General features: G+C 40.3%; 1 protein-coding gene across 3 annotated transcripts in view; it reads left to right on the top strand.

The window, feature by feature from the left end:
* The window catches only part of LOC142991766 (guanine nucleotide-binding protein G(o) subunit alpha), a 73,387-nt gene extending 50,341 nt beyond the window's left edge, over window positions 1-23,046 (top strand). Inside the window, exons 4-8 of one of the 3 annotated variants that reach the window (XM_076141881.1) lie at window positions 1,437-1,597; window positions 7,428-7,556; window positions 8,478-8,607; window positions 13,481-13,634; window positions 20,605-23,046. In XM_076141881.1, the coding sequence (XP_075997996.1) occupies window positions 1,437-1,597; window positions 7,428-7,556; window positions 8,478-8,607; window positions 13,481-13,634; window positions 20,605-20,792 (762 nt within the window). In that variant the 3' untranslated portion in view covers window positions 20,793-23,046. Of the gene's footprint in view, window positions 1-1,436; window positions 1,598-7,427; window positions 7,557-8,477; window positions 8,608-13,480; window positions 13,635-14,626; window positions 18,260-18,852; window positions 19,007-20,604 lie in introns of those variants that run through there. The other 2 variants (XM_076141880.1, XM_076141879.1) reach the window with 2 other exon arrangements.
* The last annotated feature ends 2,859 nt before the right edge of the window (window positions 23,047-25,905 follow it).

A 25,905-nucleotide genomic window follows, 5' to 3' on the forward strand; every position in this document is an offset into this window, starting at 1 on the left:
ATTGTGTTGCTTTACATTTTAACTCAAACAAAAAGGAAATAATGCAGTCATCCTTGGAATTTTTTTTTAATCTTAAAATAATAATAAATAATAATAATAATAAAAAGCCCAGAAACACAGAGCTGGAGCTGCAGTGTTCTGACAACATTACTGTGAACTACAATAATCTTTAAAGAGCCACGTGCTGGGGAAAAAAACGATAAAGGAGAGCGAGGAGGCAGGATTTCTTATCAACTACTGCAAGCATTTTCAGGTAAATGCTAATGATAGAAAGTAATGTATTGTGCGGTTATGTGTGAACCTGAAGCAAAGTAAACAAAAAGCTCTGAAAAAGTGGTTTGTTCACGAGTAGTCGGCTGACACATTTTTCAGCAAACAACACACAATGACATACTTGTGCTATATAAACTAAACTTAATAACGTGTTGGAAATCATATTGCAGTTACTGATTGTACATAATTGCGGTACACATTTTGCTTAGGCTTGTCTCAAGTTCTCTAATAGTAGTCGTGTTATAGCCTAAGGTGAATAAGAGCTGGACAGGATGAGGTGTCACTTTAACTTTGACTCCCTACTGACCTAAACAACTACTAAACAATTTGCAACCGTGAGCCATCCTCGGTTATGTCACTTTCCACAAAAAAAAGAAACAGTCAGACCATTTTGGCCTCGCAGGACTAAAACAAAGCTCAAGGCAAAGCAGTTTTTAAACAATTTAAACACTCTATTAGTCAAAATGTCCAGCAGCTTTTGCCCACATTGCAGAAGCTGCTGGTCGGTAAACGGGCCGCAGCAGTTTTGTGCTTTGTTTCTGCGTGTTTACTGAGTAAGAGTTTGTAATGACACCTCACTGGGGATTTAAACTGATGATTTTATGAATCATTTTATTCACAGTAGAGAATAAATGGAGCAAAGGGAGCTGGTAATGTTGTGATCCTCTTCATCTTGCTCTTTCCTCCTGTCATCTGCTCTCATTCCTCCTGCAAGCAAATTACAACATACAACCCTATAACTCTAACACAATTGTTAAGTGAAAGTATTTTTTTACTTTCCCCTTTTTTCATAATTGTGACATGAGCTACGCCTAAATTCACCTCCTGTAATTGTTGTATTCTTTAACCCCCTTCTGTCTCTTTTTCCTTCCCCAGCCATGATACGAAATGGTATATCTTTATTGTAATATCTGCTATGTGGTTCTGCATGTTTGGATATTACACATTGACAATGGAGTTCACATTTCCTTTAAAAAGGTTCCCCACCTGTGTTTCACTTGTTCCACCTATAGTCATTGTGGATCTCTGCAGGGTGTAACTCTCAATGAATTGAACATCAGTGCACTAATGACACAGTGTAAAAAGTGTATTATGTGTATTCTTGGTTTAATGATATTACATAAAAGATAGCACTTGGTGACACCTTTACTGTCCTCTTCTAGGCGGACGCAAAGATGGTGTGTGATGTGGTGAGTCGTATGGAGGACACGGAGCCTTACTCTGCTGAGCTGCTCTCTGCCATGATGCGCCTGTGGTCTGACTCAGGCATCCAGGAGTGTTTCAGCCGCGCTCGAGAGTACCAGCTCAACGACTCAGCGCAATAGTAAGTCATGTAGCCTTTCATGTGTGCATGCGTGTATGCGTGTGTACACAACCACCAATAACATAAAAACCTTACACTGTGAAACTGTCTATAAACTGAGCTTAGGTGTGTTTACGTTCCTCTTGTAGGTTTTTGTGGGTGTGTTTATAGTGCGTGGTAAGACAAGTGTGCGTCTGTCTCATGTCATGTGTCTCCTTGTTTGCGTCCCCATCACTCGACCGGGTCCTGGTTTTCCAGTGCCGCACCGCCAACACACTCTGAAACGCACACGTCAATACACACAGTTATTTATAACCTCCTGAATGGGATCATATACTTGCTATTAAAACACACATGATCAATCACTGTTACAAGGCAAATGCTTGATTTATGATATATGTCTGTGTGTGGGTGGAGAGAGAGAGAGAGAGAGAGAGAGAGAGAGAGAGAGAGAGAGAGAGAGAGGGAGAGAGGGAGAGGGAGAGAGAGAGAGAGAGAGAGAGAAAGAGCACCAGCTTTCCATTAGAGAGAGAAGCAAGATGGAGCTGGTGGTATTGTGGGGCTGTGTTGAATGAGCGAAGCCAGAGCGACAGGCAGATATAGAGCGAGCGTAAACAAGTTGCAGTTCGGTCATTACCTACAACTGGCATGTTTGTGCATGTAACCCGTCTTTAATGGCACAACATACATTCAGTGAAATTCCACACAGTGACACAAAGAAGAATGAGTGGAGCAGAGTGAAGGAGTCATTTGTTTCTGTTAGTACCACACATACGATACGTCACTCTGACAGGGTGCAACTACTGATGCAACCTGCTGAAACTCCACTTTTTATTCGCACAAAGATATTTTTTACGAGGGCAAGTATTGTAGTAAGCATCATAGTTAGCAGTAATAACCTAATAGAAGTCAACTGGGCATTTCAATTATCTCACATCACACGTCTTTGGATTTGGAGCATAATATTTAGAACAAATTATGATCACGACTACAATTAGTGGATTTGTGTATATCAATAAAGATTATATGGAGATATAAATATTCCCATCAGTCAAGGAAATTGGGCCTTTAAGAAGAACTAAACTACAAACAATGTGACATATTTTGGTCATTTCTATTTTCTGGATTTTCTTTCTACTCAGTGACCATAATATCAAGATTCTTCACCACTTAACATCTTGTAATTGTTGTTTGGACTGATCTGTATTTATGCAATAGCCATGTCTTGTCATGCTCTTTGTTGCTCTAGGTAGTGTGTGTGTGTGTGTGTGTGTGTGTGTGTGTGTGTGTGTGTGTTAAATGTCACATTAAAGATTGATGCATACTTCCTATTATATTGTGGCCTGTGGAGCAGAACCAGCCAACCAGCCAATGAACTGATAGGACAGATATCACATGAGGAGGCCTTTGTGTGTGAGTGTGTGTGTCTGTGTGTGTGTGCATGTATGTGTATGTGTGTGGCCTTCCTCTTTCTTAAAAAAATCTCTAGCAACGGAATAGACTTGATGGCATTTCTCCAAAGCTAAGATATTTTGTCAGCATTGTACATTGAAATACTGCGGCCATTGTGGGGTGGGTGCTTTCGAGTGAGTATGTGTGTGTGCGTGGGTGGGTGGGTGCATGCATGTGTGTGTGTGTGCACATGCAATGTGTGTTTGTACTGCATAGAAGGCAGAAAGGTCTATTATGAAGTGCGGCCTGAAGCCACATATCTCTCAATCATACAAATGTGCTGACCTATTTTCCATAGTACACACAAACACACACAAACTGTATCTGTCTTTATATTGACACATTTGTGCCTTTTTGACACACACAGGTATGTTCACACATTTTATTTAACACCTTCACATACAAACACACTTAAATTTGCACTCTGTACAGACATGTGTGAAATAACACCGTATAACAGTGAAGTAGGCACACTGGATAGGATCATAGCATCATTTAATACTTACATTGCAAGTGTATAGTTGTTCACAAATTAGTTTAATATCAGAGAGAGTAGCATAATTGTCCATTCTTGATGAGAGATATTGATTGTGTGAACATTGTGTGCTGCATTAGATTATTGAATATTATTGAACATCCACCACTGTTGTAATGGAAACTACTTAGGCCACAGTAAATTTGAATCGATAAACATCCTCATCTTGTACTGATGGGGTTTTGTTAATTGGCTTTTGCTGCTTCCTAAAGCCAGCTACTCATTCTTCATTCAGTCTTACCATATATTGCTTATTAACAGCCTGCGCTTAATATTTAGGCGCAGCTGTGTGTTTTGGTTTAGTTCAGTTGGCGGACGGTTTGTTTCTCTCCTTGGGGAGGTTTACTAAGGCCAGCAAATCAAGTCCTCAGAGACCATTTAAAGGAAGTGGTCTTGGTCCGGCCACAAATAGCACAGAGAGGGTGGAGGTGCACATTAATTTTACCCCACACCTCTGAATTCCTATTGCAAATTGGGTGCTGTTGTCATGACGTATCAGCCATATCAGTCTATGTCCTCTCTGTCGATAATATTCTCCTGTTATCTGTCTGAAAGTAGCACCTCTTTTATGTTTTGCTTGGCATATGGCCCTAATGATCAATCCCGTCTTTGTTCCATGTTATTTTGGTCGTTCTTCCTGCTTTGATTTTACCGCTTTGATTGCCAAATTTCTGTATGAAAGCAACCCAACATACCTATTTTAGTACATGATTCAGAACAAAGCTGATCAACTATGAATACAAGTCTGAAAATCTTTTAAATATTAGAGAAATCAACCTCTCAGTGCTGATGCCTAAGATATGGATCTAGAAAAGGGGTCTCCAACATGTCGCTTGCCGTTTCTGAGTAACTCGCTAAAGGTTCAACGAATAGGTACATTTGACAACAGAGCGTCACTTGATAAACCTGTTGAAATTTTTATCCCGCGAGACAGACCGCAATCGCAGTGCAAATGTTGAAGCGTGCAACCCCCCAACCAGCTGCAACCCCGATTTGAAAAGATCTGCAGCACAAAGCGAGCTCAAACCAGTCACAGCAAAGATGTGCTGATAAAATGTATAATTTTTGCAAAGAATAAATTAATTTAGAAATGATGTTACACAGTATTACACACTTATTGATGATGATTGATTGATGATTAATAATTCCACCATAAGGGTGATTTGTAACCTTATTTTTTTTTTTTTTTTTCTATGAGATTAATATGATATAATGATGACACGGAAAAATAACATGCTCATCTTGCTGAATTTAAGATTCAGCAAGATGATTAAAGATTAAGTTTTTGATAGAAAATGTGAGTGTTGGATATATCAACATTTGGAAATGTTCACAAGAACGCTTATTCAGCTGGTTTGGGTGGAGAGTCAACCATGTGAATAAATGTTAGTGATAATGTGGAACATGAGGAGCTTTCGTATACTTTATTTTGTCAAATTAGCTCTCAGAAAAACAAAAGGTTGGAGACCACTGCTCTAGATGATGTAATATTTGGTAGTATTCTGCTTTTAATTACGTTACTTATTTAGTGGGGGCATTAATGATTTTACTAGGTTATATCGCGTTACATCATGTTGGTGCATCTTCCATAGAAGTGATAACAAAATTTGACAAAATGTCACTGTTGCAAGCATATTTTACCATCTAAGGCCCAGTTACTTAGCAACAGCTCTGAGGCAAGACCTCAACTGGACTGCAATAAATGTACCATACATCAGCTTCTGTGTATATTTTCACCCACCATAAAGCGTAACTGAAATATATTGGTTTGTTTGGTCATGTTTTACAGATGTTGTAGTAATTGTGAAACATGCTGTTGACAGAACTCAGACTAAAGCATTTGGCAGCTACTGTACTATGATTTGTTGTCCTTGGTTTTATTGCTGTTGCGAGTCAGACACCAATGTGATAATGTAAGATCTGTGCACTTAAGTTAATTAGAGAGCAGTATTACTGTACCACAACCCTACCTCCACTCCTTGCTACATCCCTTTTACTCTCTGCTGCTCTGAATACCTATGTCTCTCCATCATATTTGTTTCTTATTCTAATACAAATTTCCCCACAAAATAGAAAGTCCTCTCCGACAAGTGCCCCCTTTATATTTAGCCAATAATTACTGATCAGTGCAAGCACTCACATTAATAGTCTGCAGTCGAAGAAACACTTGCGATTTTAAAGAGAGAGTCTTTCATTGGTTTTTGTATGTTTAAACATGTAATGTTGATAGAGTTGCATTGAATATCACAGATAGCGGAACAGTAGAAGCTTGCAAAAACTTAAAAGAGCAAGAGTTAAATACTGCTCATAACATAATATTAGCATTTTATTAGTGCAACTGTGTGTCAAATGCCATTTCTGACTGAGAAGCAGCTGCAGAGTGGAAACAGGGGAAATACTGAGAAGAGACATTGCTTTTCAAAGCGGTTTCATCCTCCCACAGTAGTAAAGGTCATGACAGTCACATTTACAAGACTCAACCATAATAACAGACAGTTACCCTGACCTTTGTTTTGAAAATATCTAAGTGGAGTCTATTTGTTTTCATTGTTTCTTTGCTGATAATGGAGAAAGAAGATTGATAGTTCAGTAGCCATATACTGTATACTGTAAGTGCAACAATGTTCAATCACTTCCCAGCATACTCCTTCAGAGAGTACACAGCATGCATTATATAATGCCTATGACCGAGATAAATATAGTAGCACTCTTTGACCAATGTACGTTAAGTTCCATCTACTAATTCTAGTGGCTAACTCGGCTATGCTGTGCTTGGCTCAAGCCCGGGTCGTCGCGGTCTCTATTTTTTTTTCCCTTTCTCTCTCTCCACTGCATACTGACCGACATGCAGTGATGTGGGTAATTGTAATTCCACAGATGTTGCTAAAACCAATAATCTGAGATCGGAATTGTTTTTAGGTTGTTTGGCGCTGTACAGCTACTATTTTAGTGAGTCACAGACAACGGGATCATACCAAAAGCTAAAGAAGTCAAGCTGCATGTGACAGCTTTCTTGAAAGAATCATATGATCATGCTCACACATACTCATACATAAGCAGGACAAGGGATTCAGTCTTCAGAGACAGCATGTAATCGATGATTTGCTTAGAAAAGAAGATGAATTGGGTGGAGAATAGGAGGTCAGAGTAAGATCACTTATTGCTAAAGTGCATTTTCACAACTGTTGGACTTGGGTCTTGGACTTGGACTTTCCCACTCAGTGCATCTTTGTGCGGTCCTAAACTAACCAATGTTCACTGTGTGAATAGTATCTTACCCAGTTTCAAAACTGCCATTGATATATTTGTTGATATTTGCATAGAAAAAACATCTATACATTATTGGTATACCGCAGGGGTTCGCAACCTTTCGAATGAAATGCTGAGCTAAAAGTCGTGTTCAATCAGTGTGTCATATCAGCAAAACAAGTCTCCATTTACTTGACATGACATCATACAATCCATTGTAGTTATCATTTCAACCACACCAACCCTCCACTCATCTTGTTCATTGTGTTTGTCATTACACTCACTCATTCTTGTGTGTGTGTGTGTGTGTGTGTCCCATTTCAAAATATATGTCATTTACTTACTTTTATATCAGAAGCCAATGTCATAAAGGTGCATTAACATTTCTGATTGGCTATGTCAGAGCTGATGGTGGATGCCCGTTTTAAACTTTTTCTCATTTGATATTCCTTCGAGACCTTCAGCTGTTGTAAAGCTGTCGCTGTTCACCTACCCACCACCTAACTCCATCTTTCTCTCTCCATTTTCAAGAACAGAAGCAGCATCTGCAATTATGCTCTTAGATACTGGTAACACTCAAGACTCTGTGATGTGTGTGTGTTTGTTCGTGTGCAGCTACTTAGACAGCCTAGATCGGATTGGTGCTACAGACTACCAGCCGACAGAGCAGGACATTCTGAGGACCAGAGTGAAGACCACGGGCATTGTTGAGACGCACTTCACCTTCAAAAATCTTCACTTCAGGTCAGTGTTTTCTCAAGATGGTGACTTCTGCGTTGGAAATTGACTCACACCTTTACTGCAATTAATGCTATTCCTGTGTTCATGTCCACATCCAATAGGAGGAAACAGAACTCCAGTGTGTACTTGTTGGAATTAAATCCTTTGAAGTGTCTATATTTATGATTGTCTGCCTTTAATGAGATCTCATTCAAGTAGATTAAGAAGCTGTGGGATTGATGAGTTGGAAGAAGGGTATTTTGGGTAATTGGAAGAAATAAGAGGAGAAAGAGAAGAAGGACATTTATTGTAACCCCCTAATTTGATTAGCTGAGCATATTACTTCCCTACGTTCATAAACGTATTCACTCATATACGGCCGAGAGGTTAATAAACTGTAGGGACCCATTATTTTTCTGGATGGACGCACCATTGCACTTGGCTACTAATGTCTCTCTCTTTCCTCTCACTTTCTGTCTCTCTCTGGCCAACGCCAGATCCACAGATGCACACACATGAGTAGGTGTGCTGGATGCTCTGTTGAAAAGCTTAAATATTGTCTCTGTCTATTACTGGCAGTTTGCACTGTGTGGGAGGAAGCAATTTCCTGGTGTTGTTGCACCAGGAAAACCATGACTGTAACTGTACTGGGTGTGACGAAAACTGCAGTCCATCTACTTCATATTTAGTTATGTAATAAATGTGAAATAAGATTTAAACTAAGGCCCATGTAGAAGTAGTTTTGGGCTGTCATATTTTACAATCATGACACTAGCGTACTCTTTTGTTAAATCAAACCAAATTTGTGGTCCAAGCTTGCAGTATGGGACACGTCCACAATTTACTGCACATGTACACCTGAAAGTTATCCACCTCCAAATAGAAGATAATAAAGAATTCTGCTTTTATATGTATTTTATGTGCGCCTTTTTGTTTGACCATCAGGCTGTTTGATGTGGGGGGTCAGAGGTCAGAGAGGAAGAAATGGATCCACTGTTTTGAGGATGTGACGGCCATCATTTTCTGTGTGGCGCTCAGTGGATACGACCAGGTGCTGCATGAGGACGAGACCACGGTAAGGACGGATGGATGGAAGGATGTTCACATATATTCTGTATGATCTTACAATGTCTCTCTCTTACATGTGGCCTTGTGATCCCATAATTAATAAGTTCCAGAACATAGAAACAGTATTAAAAAGTGTCTAAGTTGTGTTCATGGTTCTGAATATCTGAGACGAATGTATTCATGACATTCTCATATGCACACACGCACATTTCTCTCCTTGACACTTTTCTCTGCCTTTTTAACTCGTGTCTCACTTCTCTGATCAGCAGTGGGCCAGTCCTCATAAATCCCCAAACACTGCATGTGAAATCTGATACTCTAATCCTTCTGGGTCTCCTTTTCTTGTGTCTTTTCTTGCTGGTCATGCAGATTGTTCTGCGTGTCACAGCAGAAAATGTAAATGATTTACGGCTTACCAGTTAATATTCACAATAGCTTATTTGTTTAATGAAATATTAATTCTACATTCTTTGAAATAATAAAAGATCAACAAGCAGTTTGATATCACAGATGTAACAAACTCAATGTGACAGAAGCCAGGAACACACACACACACACCCATCCATCTCTTGTGCATGTGCTGCAAAATGTTCTCTACGCTATACAAGGCATCGGTGTATACACCTCTTATTATTCTCTATGCAAAGCATTTTTGCCAGGGTTGAGATAACAAACACGCAACATCGATCCAAACCAACCTAAGTTACATAAAGGGAAGAACTACAGTAGCTTACATATAGCGGGTTGCTCCAACAGCAAATCATGCTAACTACTGAAATAGGTTCCATAGGACTCTACAAATGGATAAAGCTGAAGTACCGTGCAGAGTAACAAAGTGGTCATTCTTGTATAAAATGTCAGAACCTCCTGTGCCACCGAAATTATGAGGCCGTCCAACAACCTAAAACAAATAAGCTCATTTGAATACACAGTGCTCAACGCTGCATTCATTGCTATTTATAAGCTTGAAGTGTGCTATCTGATAGTTGAAAGCAGGAAAATCATGTGCAGTAGCGGCTAATTATGCATATGTCATCAGGCTTCCCTGTGAGCTAGGAGCACCAGGGGAACATCATCTGAGCGGAGGAAACATCCATCATAAAACAAACTCAGAAACTGCTCCTGGCTCCTTTTTATTCTTTCATGGTATGGTACAGTATTTTGTTTTTGCAGCACATACCTGAGCCATAGGTTTTTTGGTGCCAGTCAGCTTCAAAGACCACATGCTTCATTCCCATCCTTTGACTGATCATTTTGCAGTGACATGTAATAAAAGATAGATAGAAGTGATTGGTTTCTCCTCTGATCGTGTCTCAGCCGACTAGAATGCATTAGAGCAGTGGTTCTCAAAGTTTTTACATCAGGTACCACCTCAGAAAATATTTGGCTCTCCAAGTACCACCACTATGGCCAATGTTAAAATACATTAGCATAGGTCTACTCGGTTGCTATGCAAAGTGCACACAGGAAGCAAATTTATTCCTCATAAGAATATTATTTATTTGGACCTTTGTCAGTCACAGCCACATTGTACACTGTAGATTGTACACAAGAACTCTCTTATATGAACAACTCTCCTATATGGGGCAGTCCCCCTTACACCCACATCATGTTCACACACACACACAAACACACACAGAGCATGTGAGAACATTAATAACAGCTGTATTTCATTCACAAACAACGCATACATACACACACACACACACAGCATGTGAGAACATTAATAACAACTGCATTTCAGTAAAAAAACACAAACAACTGTACTTCAAACACACAGCATTCTGGCAACTGTTTATAACTGACTTACTGTTCACCAATTGTGTGCGGCTTACCGGCTTTCGCTAACGCAGAGGCTGGGCACGATACGAAGCCTCTACAGGTGTACCACAGAACTGAATCATGCATTTAGACTGCCTCAGTTCATCACGTTTACGTACAAAAAAATCCACTGGTTTGTCTTTCAGCGCTGTGTGTTTGGTTGTAAGATGCCGTTTGAGATACGATGGTTTCATGGATTCATTGCTGAGAACATCACCACATACATCACACACTGTGGCTTTGGCTCTTCCTCCGTCCCGCTCCAGCTGAATCCAAGGTTGATGTAACTCAGGTCATATTTCCGTAATGTTTTGCGCTTTTTGCAGCCAGCTACCAGTGCTGTGGACACTTCACTCCTACTACTGATGTAGCTGCTAACGTTAGCACTCAGTTCACAGACGTCCAGGCTGCTTAAAATATCCTCCTCCTGATCCGCAGATTTCGTCCTTTAAGTTCCCCTGTGGAGCCATGACTTTATTGTATTTGGACCACTCATACTTTATTTTTACTATCTCTGCTTACCATCTAGCCATCACAGTTAAGTTTAGCCTGTAACAGCTAATAGTACCACTAACAGCTAATAATACCACTACAGGGAGCCCGCGTACCACCAGTGGTACGCATACCACAGTTTGAGAACAACTGCATTAGAGAGACGTCGTGTTTTAATTAACGGGCACATTAAACTACAAATCTCTCCCTCTTTTACACTGTTGTCCTCTGGCACATGCCACCGCTGCAATACTGTCATTCTGAGATTGCAATAAATCAATAACTTCAGCAGACAGCATGAAGTAAGATGCATATGAGACTGAGCAAATATTTGTGTGAGAAAGCATTAATGCAACTACAGGATGGCTAGTAAATGTTTGAGAGCTTGCTGATCAACATTATCTGTAATTTTTTAAAGGCCAAACAGCGGCGTGGGAGGTATAATTACCAGGCAAATAATCAACTGTTTTCCAACAAGCTCCCACATCCTCTGTTAGTTCCACAATACTTCTGCTCTATGGCATATGATTCGGGAATTACAAGTTCATTCTGATAAATGTGACGATACATAAGTTAACGTGCGTATCAATTTCAGTCTCTAGATTAAAATCGGCTGATATGACTGATTTTCCTTTCAGGTAGAACATAGAACAAATTCACCAGTTATACCATCACGTCTGTTCAAGGCAAAAGCGATTATACAATCATGATTTGGAGGTAATTTCGACTAAACGAGGTCACTGTCATTGTAATTTCTAACTTTCAGCATCATAGAGAGAATTTGCTTTCACTTACCAGATACAAAGTTTAAAAGACTCTTAAAGTTACTCTACGTGTACGTTTAATTAGATACAATTATGCTCCCTGTTGCCTGAAGTGTATTTTTAAGTTGAAGTAGCTGAGGTAATGTTGTGGAAATACAAATGTAGAGTTGAAAGGAAAAATAGAGCCAAAAGGAATTAGATCACCGTCATTGAAGTGGAACATCACATAACTACTCGGGAATATGCAGAAAATACTTTAAGGTTTTATTGTGTTGTTCAAAACTGCAACGGCAATGTTCAAGTAAATGAACAGGGTTCTATAAGAGATAAGAGTACCATAACTAAGTAAAACCTCAAATGTGTGCTCAGTTATGTGTACTAATGCTACTTTATTCAAGCCAATAATACCAGAAAGAAGTGTAGTGACAGATTATACTAAGATCATTTGTGTAATATAAACTGGTTTTCTCAAAAGAAGTCACAACATTGCACATACAATTAAGCATGGAGGCAGGACAGGTTAGGAGGTAGCGATAGTATGACAAGGGTATGCATGTGCCAAATACCCATGTTGGACCATAAACAATGTCCTCGCCGAGAAAAACTTCTCAATGATGCACCAATGCTTTACTTGTAGATAGAATTCAAGGATCTGTCTGCAGTGTGGAAACGCACAAACCAATGTGCCACATTTGCGTCATAATTGCCTTCATTCTCTTGAAGAAATGCTTGCATTGTGTTTGTCGCCGCCTCTCACTGTCTTGTTTCTGAGAAAATGCTAACCTAAGGCCGTTTATTTGTGTGCATGCGTGCGTGCGTGCGTGTGTGCGTGCGTGCGTGCGTGCGTGCGTGCGTGCGTGCGTGCGTGCGTGCGCGCGTGCGTGCGCGCTGGTGCAGTTTTCTATATTGAAAAGTGCTCTTCATGAAAACTGAAATCCCTCCTGCCTGTAAAGACTTTCCTTTCAGCAATGTGTGCAGATTTATGTGCAAGTGTATGTGTATGTGTGGGTGCGTGGTGTTTCCTTGCTAAGCTACGCTCGGCAGCAACCTCTGGCTCCTTCCACTCCTCCTGTCACTCTCACCATCGTCCTCTATAAACAATCAGCACTCAGATGTTCTACAGAAGCCCCACCCACAGACAGGTATGAAACCTCCTGATAGGATGATACGCATGTTCAAGGTTGAAGGCAGCGCCTCTCTCTCTTTCACCCAGAGAGAGATCCTGCTTTCAACTCAATCTTAAAGAGGGAAAGTCTGAGATGTTAGTCTGCCATTTTTCTTTACTTGGCATTAGTCTGACAATACTGATGCATGTCTGTAATTACTTTTTTTTGGTGTGAGAATGAAAACTACTTCTCACCCGCTAGCTTTCTCTTTAGCTTCTACAACACAGCTAACAAAACCATTGGAGAGAGTTTATTAATTAAATTGTCAGTAGCCTACTGGGCAAATTGTTTCATTTCACGTTACCATGTAACATATACAGCAAGTGCATAGCAAGCCAAATGTGCATGCCTTTGTTTGTGAGTGTAACGATTCCCTTTTACTTTAAACACACATACACACCCAGCACACCGCACCAACATGTGCATGTTAACAAGAGGAACTCAAATGTTCTCTTCTGCTTTCTAGATTTCCCTTTCTTTACTTATATCCTCTTTGTGTTTTCATGCTCTATATGTAGTGTGTTCTTGATTTGCGGTCTGAACTGATCCATTTGTGTACAAATGCAGTATGATTATCTGGGTGTTACAGATATTAATGTTTGTATTTATTTAACCCCTGCTAATGTCCCTGTGACAGAACTGCATGCACGAATCTCTGAAGCTCTTTGACTCCATCTGCAACAACAAGTGGTTTAACAGCACCGCCATCATCCTCTTCCTGAATAAGAAGGACCTGTTTGAGCGGAAGATCAGCAAGTCGCCGCTACGCATCTGCTTCCCTGAGTACTCTGGTACATTATCTATTACTGTGTATCTGCATGAACACTAGGTGGCACTGTGGCAGCTAAGGCCTGGAACAGAATAAAACAACATAAATTAAAGTTAAACAGAAATAGAGCGGGTAGGAACAAAGCAATGGTGAGAGTAAGTGTTACTGAGAGTGCAAATGAGAGGTGACTGAGTGTGAGAGAAACAATAAAAAACCAGAGACAAGGAAAAAAAGAAATGTGAGAAAAGAAGAGGCATCTGCAAAGCAAGAGTGTGGGAACGCAAGACAGAGAGGGAGACCTAAACGGCAGAACTGTGGGAAAGAGGATTAGGATTCCAAACCCGTTTCCTCTCCTCCTCTTCTTCCCTCCTCATCCTTTGTCATGCCAGCCTCTGTTCCTATTCTAATGAAGTTACAGCTGAAGTAGGCAGACCACTGTGTTGCTAATGGCTGAGAGCCAGAAAGGTGTTTATGACACAAAAATCACTTCAGGGCTGACTCATACCACAAGCATTATAACTATTTAAAGCACTGCAGGCTCAATTTTTGCATCATGAGCAGGACTAACTCACAGATGATAATGACTATTAAGCTCTTTAAAATTCATCAATATGCAATACAGTTTGATTAATGGTCAGACTCATAAGGCTCTAAGCCCTAATATCTGCAGCTGTACAGAGACTTTGATACATGGACAACATGGGAAACTCAGCCAAAAATAATACACATGAATTTGTCAATCCCCTGTGCTGCAGGACAAAATCAGCTGTTAAAGCTTGGCTGTCTGTAAACACAGTCCTTCACACACCACTGAGTGCAACTCCACAGAATGTGCACTGAGCGGAAAGGTCAAGGGTCACATTTTAGGAAATTCTGACTGAGCCGTTATGGATTTTTCCCCCAGTCATTCTACTGATAAGTCAGCTTTAGCCAACAGTGGAATGTCTCAATTGTAGACTAATGTCTCTCTCTCTCTCTCTCTCTCTTTCGCGCTCTCTCTCTCTCTCTCTCTAGGTCCTGACACTTATTTGGAGGCTTTAGAGTATATCAGGTCTCAGTATATGAGCAAGAATAGATCACCCAGCAAAGAGGTCTACTCCCATGTGACCTGCGCTACAGACACCAACAACATCCAGTTTGTCTTTGATTCTGTCACAGATGTCATTTTAGAAAATAACTTGCAGAGGTGTGGTCTGTACTGACGACCTGTACATCATCACACAGTAACCAGACACCAACTAGGTTTGTGTTGTCATCATGTGTAATTATGAGGTATTGGCTGTAATGATCTGCTTCACCACCTGATAACTGTTTGAATTAGTTTTGGGATTGTGTGGGTGATTGAATGAGTAATCGACTGATTAGAAGTGTTTGAATCCAACTCTCTCTGAATTCTGCCTCCACATTTTCTCCTTGCTCTCACTCACCTTTGCCCTTTAATACAGCCACATTGTTACTAAGTAGATGTGAGGAGACCGAGATTCCAAAAGAGGAACCAGTAGCACCTCTCTGCCACACTGACTGGGTGTGTCCATTCAAGTGGCTCAGTGTTATGTCTGTTACACAGTACAGCTAGATAGATGCACAGTTCAGAAAGAGACCCTGTGCTTCATTATATGCTTGAGGCATGTTGCTGAAAAGATTATGGCTTACTAACCAAGTTAACCAATCAAAATCTGATAAATCCCATAGTTAATACATCTAGGATCCCATTAATTAATGTACACCTGGTGGTGTTGGTATTCCTGTGTCGCTCAAAGCCCAGCTGTGTTCCCACTGAGCACATAGATTCAAAAGCACTAACACGGCCGATTAATGTCTCACTGTCCATTCATCTCATCTCAGTATCCCCATCATGTTTTTTTTTAACGCAGCCATCAGTTTGAGTAGAGCGAAGCCTCACTTATTGAAACCCTGTGGGAAGAGAATGTCCAGAGTAGAAAGTGCAATGGGAGCTTTAAGCATTGTTATGAGATGTTGAAGCTACACAGTTGTTTTGCGTATTATTTTTATTTTTTATCTCATTGTTTCACAGTACTCGTTAGACCACTTGGAATAATCAAGTTGTTTTGTAATGAAGCTGTTTCCGTATAAAGTGGAATCATTTTGTTGAAACCTTAGACTGATTTTGTTGTAGTCCTCTTCTGTTTTGTGAGGTTATTGTGATTCCAGATAGAGCGCGGTCTGCAATTATTCTTCCTCCCTGTGGATGTCACCCCTGGTCTTATTTTCTAATTGATTTTTGCATGCTCTCATGTTGCAGCATCCATGGCTTCAATATAAAATCACTTCAAAGAAAGAGTTACAGGGGATAGTGTGCTGACTCAACCAGACAATTCCCTGATAGTGCTTCATTGGAAGCATTGATTTTATACAGCCCAGGGGCTGCCTATATTGTATGGAGCCGGAAAGTGGAATATTTCCTTTGTCCAGCACTCCGCCTTAATGAGGAGGAAAGAGTTTTGAAGGATTGTTTGATGGTGTTTGTATATGATCCTCTGGAGGCCTAATGACAGCCTTGTGACTATTGTTTTAGCCTTGATGGTGTGTTTTCTGCTGAGTGGTTTCCATTTTAGTTGCATGGTAGATGAGGCAGTTGGGATACAGTCTAGCAGAGCAGAAAGGACATATAATGTGATCAGATGCCATGTTTAGCTTTTCTGAAAAAGCAAGTTCAAATTTGAAACTAAATTATTTACAACATTCAATAGAACTGGGACACATTCATATTTACCGGATGACTGCTTCACTGCTATGAGCTCTCCCTGGCAAACAAAGGTAGAGCACTATAGGTGTGTGGCCATGTCAGAGAGAACATCAGTCTGTGGGTCTTGTGGTGGAGTCTGTATCTGTGGATTAATTACCCAGAAGGCACCTGTCTACCCTTTCCACATACAGGCCCTAGAGTCTAAGGCTGAGTGTTCCAGTGTCTAGGGTCTAGACACACGCAGACACACACATGCACATGATCATGTAGGGAAGACACAAACACACCCAAGGGACTGAAAAATGTCATAACATCTTACTTGAAAGTGCCAAATGAGTGTACCTTATCCAGAGAAAGGCCCCTCGTACATTTTTTCTTACTTTTGTCAAATAGTGTGCCGCTATCATGGCTGTATTTCTTTCATCTTGTATTCTGATTTCAATTGCGTTCCATCACTTGCTCATGGAACGCTGCTGCTGTGTCCATGTATGCCTCCTTCAGCAGCTTTGGTCGCACAAATAATTTTGTTTATCGCGTGGCCACTCATGAAGGCAATTAGGCAATTAGATATGGGCTCTTTTTATGTATGACTGTGCCCAGTTGGAGCTCCACAACAATCAGCTGGTGGAATTTCCATGCAGAGGAAGTTACTAAACTCCATTTCACAGAGATGAATGTGAGGGAATGCTTGCATCAGTCCGTATTTGCCCGTAAGAAAGGCAGCGGACTGTCCAGGCTTTGTCTTTCAGTTTCTTCCATGTCTGTGTTAACCTCAGGCAGCACACAGAATTGGGTGTAGCCATGTTTCCTTGCTAAAACTCTATCACTATATATAACCTCGCATTTAAAGTCTGTTACCCCTTAATCTATTTGAAGTATGTGACCTCACACACAAAACCAAAATCTGATTAAAGGACCTGATCATTTTGTTTCTTATGTGGGACCTTTTGCTACATATGTCCCACAGCCAGACATTTTCCATATTGTGCATTCTGTATTTGGGAATTGTGTTCTTCCATACCGGTAGAAGTATAAAAATAAAAAGGAAAGGAAACATATAGAAGTCTAGCAGATATTGTAGCTGTAAGTCTCAAATATGACAACATTCCTTGGATTTTGTTTTTTCAGAGTCTATGGATAAGTTATCTCACCCTCTCTCTCTCTCTCACACTTACGTACACAGAGAGACACACAAACTAGCACTTTATAAGGTGAAGACAGATTGATGCTTCCAATTAGAGGACAACTGTGTTTGTGTGTGTTTATGTGTCTGTGTGCGTGAGGCGAGTGTCTGCAATCACAACCTGTCCCTGCTTCTGATAAATTGCAAATAAACACCAAACCATCAAAGGGAAACAATATTAGCAGGTGAGGACGAGGAGAGGGTGGGTAATGTTGTTTATGTGCTGCTTCAGTCTCCATAATAAATAATGGACTCCCAGAGGTTGAGATGAGCTGTGATTTATGGGTAAAGCAGTCTGGGGCCATGCTGGAGCTGGTTTATAGGTAATTGTGTGTTTTTAGTGTCTGACTTTGGTGTGAATTGTTCAATCAGTGGTCTATACATATAACTCCGGTCCTGTATCGCTGGTTCATGTGAGCTTGCGTTTAGCTGAGATATACAGCAGGGGGTGCTGCAGTTTCGATCCAATACCAGAGGAACATAAACAGATATGTTATCAGAGATGCAAAGAGCTTCAGTCTCAAGCTGTAACACCAAATGTTTGTCCGTGTTCCCTTTCAGTCACCTGAGGGAGATTTTTTCCCAGAAATGTTTCAAAGAGTCTTCCGGTTTCCACTCCATCCCCTCCCCACTGTGTGTTATGTTACTGAAAACTGTAATTCTTTTTCTGCTGTGTCCCCCTAACTGCTGTGAGTATTTATTAAAAGGTGTATTTATAAATTGACATTTGCAATAAAGTACCACATGAGTAACTGAATGTGTTTGATTTCATGGTGTGTGATTTATTGTCTGTGTATGTGTTTGCATTTGAAGTAGCAATTGAAATGGAACTTAAATGTAATTGCAAAAGCACAGTATCTTTCCCCTTGTCTCTCTGTCTTTCTACATTGTGAGTACTGGACTGGCTGGATGGTCCAATACAGGTTTTCTGAACACACAAATCAGTTGTGCTCTTGCAAATGTATTTTTGCATGCATGCAAAATCGTGATTTACAGGCCCTCAAGGCACATATTTACACATTAGAGCTCCATTTGTTTCGGGCTCACTGCCGAGCTTCGCTTCTAATGAACTTTCATTTAAGACACAAGCGGCAATTGTGCATGAAATGTGTGATGGCTTTTTTTTTTTCTCTCTCCTTTTTTCCTCGTTCATTACGCCTTACAAGTCACACTATCACACACTCACAATCTCACCAAGGTATTTAACATGCAAAAACAGACATTAAGTGATTGTATGTCTTTGTTGTTACATTACTTTCCTTTCTTTAATCCTTTGCCCTCTTGTCTCATTCTTTCTCCCTACTTGTTCCTATTACCCTTCCTCTCTTCTACCCCCTTCATCCTCTACAGAATCGCATGCATGAGTCTCTGATGCTGTTTGATTCCATCTGCAACAACAAATTCTTCATCGACACCTCCATCATCCTCTTCCTCAACAAGAAGGACCTGTTCGCAGAGAAGATCAAGAAGTCTGCACTTAGCATCTGCTTCCCCGAGTACACAGGTAAGAAAAGAAAAATCAATTTTCTCCAGCACACAGGTGGGAAATACTGTAGCAACTCTCAAAACACACCAGTGGCAACAGATCTGACAAGTGCGGAAAGATAAAAATAATATTGTGGAGAACACAACAGCTGAAATCCAATTACACAAGACAGAACCTCACTATGTATCACTGTGGGTCTATGGTCTTAAAAGTTTATAAACATGACAAAACATATCACAGAAGAAAATGTAAGATACTGTAAGATATTTTAGAGTTAAAAACAACAAAATGTGCAATAGATATAATAGTAGGGCAGATGTTTGAAGCATAGCTGGAGTTAAAAAGAAAAACGGCATATATCAGGAAAATATAGCTTTGAAACTTCAAACTGTCAAGAAACAATGAATATGCTTCTACTACAATATACTACTGATACTGAAAACAGATGATGCTGCTCATGCTGTAAATCAGCATATGAGCAGCATCAGTACTCGCATGATACGAGGAATTGTTCTGACTTGTATCTCTGAGGACCTAACATCACATTTAGGTTATGTTTTTGCCCCAGTTCCTATGTGTGTTACTAGGATAACTCAAAAGGTTTTGCTACAAATATGCAAATACCTCCATCAACATGTAGAGATCATGCAAATTCACTAAAGTTACAAACAGATCTAATGTACAGCATCTTAAATAGCTCCAAACAGAAAAGCCAACCACAACAGTTTCTTATCATATTAGCTTCCTTAAACTTCCACTTGGATTGTAAAAATCAGATGTAGACGGAAATGCAGAGACTATGTTGGGGCTAATGAGACATATGTTCAGCCTGAGCAGAGGAATGTGTTCTGTGAGAGCTCTCCTGCTGAGACTCTTAAGTCAAATCAAGTCAGTTTATTTGAATAGCCCAATATCACATACAATGTCTAAAAAGGCATTACAGACCCACAACATCAGAAAAATTCTCGACTCAGCCCAAAGCACTCTAGGAAGTCGAAGAAAAACTCCCGAGAAAAGCCTAAATGGATAAGGAAAAAAAGGAAGAAACCTTGGGAGAGGCAATCCCATGAGAGATTGTCTCTCCACAAATGGCTGGGTGTGCTATCGGAATTTCCAGTAGGATTATACAGAGTTACAAAAGGCATGCATGGCAAAACACATAAAAGTCATGCATTAGGAAATAGCATGCAAGACAGAGAGAGAGAGAGAGAGAGAGATGACGAGAAAGGTCAAACACAGTAAAATGTAGTCCTATATTTTGAGTCTTTCTCCTAGGGCAGTGGTTTATGCATGTAGTTGAGGATGTTGCATCCATTGTTGTGAGTAGAGAGCTGAAAAGTATTTCATTCCCTCTGCCAAGGTGATGACGTCTTCCTCTGCGTGTCTGTCTGTTTGTCTGTTGTATGTTTGGAATAGATGCTAGATGATTTTGAGAACTGGTTTTGAGACTGAGAGACGTTTGAGGTCTAAATCAGATTCTGCAGTTTTGCAAGATACAGATTTGAGTGACTAAAATCGCTCTCTCTCCCTCTCCCTCTCTCTTGTGCTCTCTCTCTGTCCCTCTCTCTGTCTCCCCCCCTCATTCCCTCCTGCTCTTGCCCTCTCCCTCCCTCCAGGCCCCAACACCTACGATGACGCGGCCGCCTACATCCAAGCACAGTTCGAGAGCAAGAATCGCTCTCCAAATAAGGAAATCTACTGTCACTTGACGTGTGCCACAGATACAGGAAACATCCAGGTGGTGTTTGACGCTGTCACCGACATCATCATCGCCAACAACCTTCGAGGATGCGGCTTGTACTGAGCTCGCGCAAAATGCCCATCATGTCCTCTATCCTTCTCCCTCCTCTCTCCTGCCCTCTTCCTGTCCTTTCTTCCTCCCTCCCTTGTCCCTTTGACACTGCTGTGGAAATGATGAAGATGACGATGATGATTCTGCTGATTATTAAAAGAAAAAAGAAAGAAAAATGCAACTAGGTACATATTAATAATGAGGATAATTTAAAAAAAAATAGGCATACGTATATATAAATATCTATATATATAATGTTTTTAGTTTTGGTTCTCTCCTCTTCTCTCGTCGCTCCCACTTCTCCTCCCCAATGTTCAGGCAAACAAATTTGTTTTGAGTAGAAACAAATAACCTTGGAAACTTCTAGAACAAAGTCGATGAAAGCCTCCGTCTCCTCTGCTCTCCTCTCTGTGTGTCGTTACCCGGTAACAAAAACAAAAGCTGTATGTTTTTTTTGCAGCCTTTTTTTTATTATTATGATGACTTATGTTTTATTTTTTTGTCAATCATGTGTGTATATTTATTACAGTCTGTACACTGATTTGTATTCACATTTTGCCTCACCTGACACCATTATTTGTGTATTTTGATTTTGCTATCATAGTGATTATGTAAGATATACGAGCACTAAATGACACAATACAGGTCGGCCAAAAGCTAAAAAAGAAATCAGCTCCAACTGACAAAACTGATTTTAATCTTTTGTTTACATCAGCTCAAATGTTTTTAAGATATTTCTGGTTTCATCGTTTGCATTAAGTGACTTGTCTTATTTTGCTCCCCTCGTGTGCAATCGAGAAGGTTTTCATCGACAGGAAGTGAGGCTTCCTCACCACTAGCCAACCCGTCGGACATGGGCGAGCCTGAGAGCCAATAGGAAACACGCTAAATGTCTGATCAGTGCCACGTAACACGGCACAGGACTGTAGATAGCTACGCTTTTAGAAGCAAGTACACCATGTTTAAAGTCTCCTTTCTCACTGTTAAACCTGCTAACATTGTCCATGTAAGGAAACTCACTCCTGTTTTGATAATCGTTGATTAATTTATTAATTTATTTATTGATTGACTGACTTATCACACACGTACTTATCTGTCTGTATCTCTCTCTCTCTCTGTCTCTCTCTCTAGTCTCCCATTTACTGTACACACCTCCACCATGCTATAACTCCCACTCCTTTCTCCCTCTCCATGTCTCATCCATTTCTCTCTCTCTCCTAAGCTGGCTTTTCTCGTGGTGCCCCTGGCATTCTGGTTTCAGGGTCAGAGGTCAGGGCCTTTACCCCCCTGACCCCCTCTCCCTCCTTCCTCTCCCTTCCCTCCCGTTTTCCTCGTTGTCCCAAAGCTCTGACACAGATAGCATGAGATACCCTTGCCTTTGTATAAAGAGATCAGTTAATTCATAAAATCAAAAAAAGCTTCACTGATACAGTTCAGAAATAATTACAAAAAAGTGAAAATAAAAATGGCAAAAGATGAATAAAAAGACAGGAAAAATACAAAAAAGTGAAAGAAAGATGGTAAGAACAGTAACGATGGAGAAAACATTAGCTGATGTCGTAGGAGCTGATGGATTTGAAATAAAACTCACAACAAGTTAAAAAAAAGAGGAAAAAATCTTACAAGGTGAATAAAATCAGTGAAATGGCTCCAACCAAGATATCAGTAACGACTATGATGATTCTGTAATATTCTCAAAAGGTATATTTCTTGTGCTTTGTAGCTACAGAACTTTTCTTTCTCTATATCTCCCTTTTTTAAATCAAAAGATGTTTGGCGAAGGGTTCGAGTCTGACAGCGAGCTGCTTTGGAAGCTCAGACTGGCCCTGTGTTGTTGTAATGCTCTCAACTGTGCCCCCTACTGACCGTTTTGCCTGTTTCCCTGCATTAGAACCTTGTCCTCACTTTAGCCTGAACTCAGAACGATAAAATTTAATAATATCTATTTTTTATGATTTCGGAAAAACAATAATCACCGTCTTTGGGGGGGAGAGTGTCTGTGGCTGCGTCCGCTAGTTAGTGACGCCGCATGTTCACACATCGACGCTGTACAAAGTCATGCTCTCTCTCCCTCTCTCTCTCTCTCTCTCTCTCGCTCTCTCCCTCTTCACTTTTTCGACACACACCTTCCAGATCTACAATGAAAAGCACAGTTCTCACATACACTCTTTTGCTTGCACACACACACACACACAATAGTAGATTTTGGAAATGCCCATACCTAATCTATGTTACCCCTCATTGATCTATCTATATAACTCTTACTCTTTCTTGATTTCTAGTTTAAAAGAGGAAAACTGTGTATAATGACATGATATACCTGTTTTTGGCATTCTGTTACTGTTACCTTCATGATTCTTTTTTTTTACCTCTTCTCTGTTCCGTTCTTTACCCAGTGAATGCTTTTTTTCTGTGCTGCTTTTTTCTCTCTCTCTCTCTCTCCCTCTCCTCCTCTTTAGTGAATGGTTGTTATTTCATGTGGGATGTCCGTGCTGGAAAAACCAATCGAATGTAGTGTTTACATTAAAAAGCCACTGTTTTCATGACTACAATCACCCGCCTCTGAGTCATGCTACAGATACAGATATGTTCGCTGTCGCCTCAGAAAGTGTTTTGCCCCTGAAGCGTCTGTATTTCTCGTGGATTACATCCCTATAGTAACCTTCTGGTGCTCAATGTTTGCACAATGTCACCCCATGATGTGAAGTAGCTGCCATATACATATACAAACAGAGCATTATAAGGAAAAATGTTACCCAAAGAACATTTATTTTGCAAGACCATGACGTCGACGATGATGATTTGGCAACATGAATCAATAGCGGCCCATTCAAAGGTCTACAAACAAGGTAAAGTCAATGCCAAATATGTCCAGATCTTTATTGCTTTAATGGTCTTTATATGGTTGTTGAGCAGAAGTATGGAACTAATCCCACATTTGGTGTTTCGATGATGGGGTCAATCACTATTGGGGTCAATCATTCAGGCCTACACACCACTCTGCCTCAATAATCAACCCTTCTCTAAAAGTGACTTGCCTGCCTGCTCAGCATTTTTATACAAGCTGCAGAGAAAGACAATATGCTGTTTTTTAAATTGTATCATACAGTACACCTGTCTGGAATCAGATCAGTGTAACCATGTTTGGCATAATGAATACTATATCTAAAGCAGTGGTCGCCAACAAGTAGCTCGCGAGCTACCAGTAGCTTGCCACCCGTTTCTGGGTAGCTCGCAAAAGGTTTGAAGAATACATACATTTGACAACACGTCACTTGGTAAAGCTGTTTAAATTTCGATCAAATCAAACTCTCAACTTTTGCCACAATACGATTATAAGCCAATCAGCGTCATTTGTTGTCATTCAAACAAATGACGTTGCTGTCATGTGGTTACGTGACATGTGGCGATGTTAGCAGGCTAGATGACCGCGTGAAAATAGCCACGATAAAAGACAACAAATATATTATTTCCATTGGGGAATTTAAAAAATGTACAAATGTGAATGACAGGTGTGAACGTGTCTCACTTCACCACACCAACTTTTCATGGGACTTTCCGGATGCCAGCAGGGCGTGATGTGTCGTTCGCGAACAAACTGCTTAAATAGCTGGCTCTTCTAGGTGAACCATGGGAGCTGGCTCCCGTCCGAGAACCGTTTTTATTTTTTCTACAACTTAACACAAGACAGAATGATAGGATGGTCTTCTCCATGCCATAAATACGGAGAAGACTGGACATTTGAACTGATGTTGTGCCGTTCGACCAATTCACCTGAAAACAGACAAGGATCATAACATCAAGCAAGGAGGGGCGGGTGTGCTGACCGTCTACTACAGGTACAGAGCAGGACAGAGAGAAGAAGAGATGAGTGACAGCTGGGGAAAAAGAGCATTTGGATGCATTTTAACAATAGTGACAACATATAGGCAGAATGCGGGATTGCAGAATTAAGCCGTCATGTCGAGCAGGGTCCACAAAAAATCTTCACAAACATGAGAACTGTGCATCCAACAGTTCAGTTTGAAGAAAAAGGGGAGGCTAGTGTGCCTGCCACTGTCAGTGCTTCTACAACTGTTGGGATTAAGAAGCTCCACCCTGGCTCTCAATCCAGTGTATGTTCTTCCAAACAGGAAAACACTCTGAAACAAACATTACAAAACTGTCCAACAGAGAACGTGCTTCACTGCAAGAACATTCCAAAACTATTTTAATTCCTCATGACAATAGTACCACACTCACTGTCATCTCACTAACATCAGAACAAACTGAATGCATGTGAAGTACAGATGATATGGTACTACAGGGAATTCCCTGAATTACAGGGGATGTTAAGGGAAATTGTGACAGTGATATGTGGACAGACATAAAATGTGAAATAGTATAGTTAAAATAAGTGATAACATTGTTTTGTTTTCGATGAGATCAATATTATGTGTATTCATTAGTGTGAGCTTGACACTGAAAATGTATACAGAAAAAAATCATGCTTATGTTGCAGAATTTAAGTGCATTTTGATACAAAATGTGAGTGTTAGATATCATCATTTTGTAAATGTTCACATAAAAGACGCTTATTAAGCTGGTTTGGGTGGAGAATCAGCCATGTGGAAAAATGTTACCAATAATGCAAAAAATAAGTAGCTCTCGAACACTTTTATTTTGTCAAAGTAGCTCTTAGAGGCAAAAATGAGATCCCTGATCTAAAGAGACCCCCAAGGAAAGGCTTAGACAGACAGCTTTACAGCACTAAACACATCAAGTTTAATGAATCTCAGTAAAAAACATCTGGCTGAAGGGCTTACCAGCAGAAATATCATCAAAACAACTCAAAATATTGAATTTTCCAATGATCAACGATTAACTGAGACAGAGTTGAGAGGCTTCTTCTTTCATTCATTCATACATGAGTGATGCATCACAAGGTGAAGTGTATACATACAGTGAGGTAATCTTAGAGCAAACAAAGTCAGAGTTTGTAAGGGTGGATGCAAGAGTTTATTTCCTGTAAACATTACCTGCTATTGTAAGTCCTGGCCTGTTCTCTCCACTCTAATTGTGTTTTGAAAGGACAGTTAATAAATGTCATAGATATAGTTTTTTCTTACACACAATCCCCCGCTTT

Source organism: Genypterus blacodes, unplaced genomic scaffold (assembly GCF_046128005.1).
Source record: "Genypterus blacodes isolate CSIRO-AG114 ecotype Tasmania unplaced genomic scaffold, CSIRO-AGI_Gbla_v1 ptg000021l_1, whole genome shotgun sequence".
In the NCBI taxonomy this organism is placed as follows: Eukaryota; Metazoa; Chordata; class Actinopteri; order Ophidiiformes; family Ophidiidae; genus Genypterus; species Genypterus blacodes.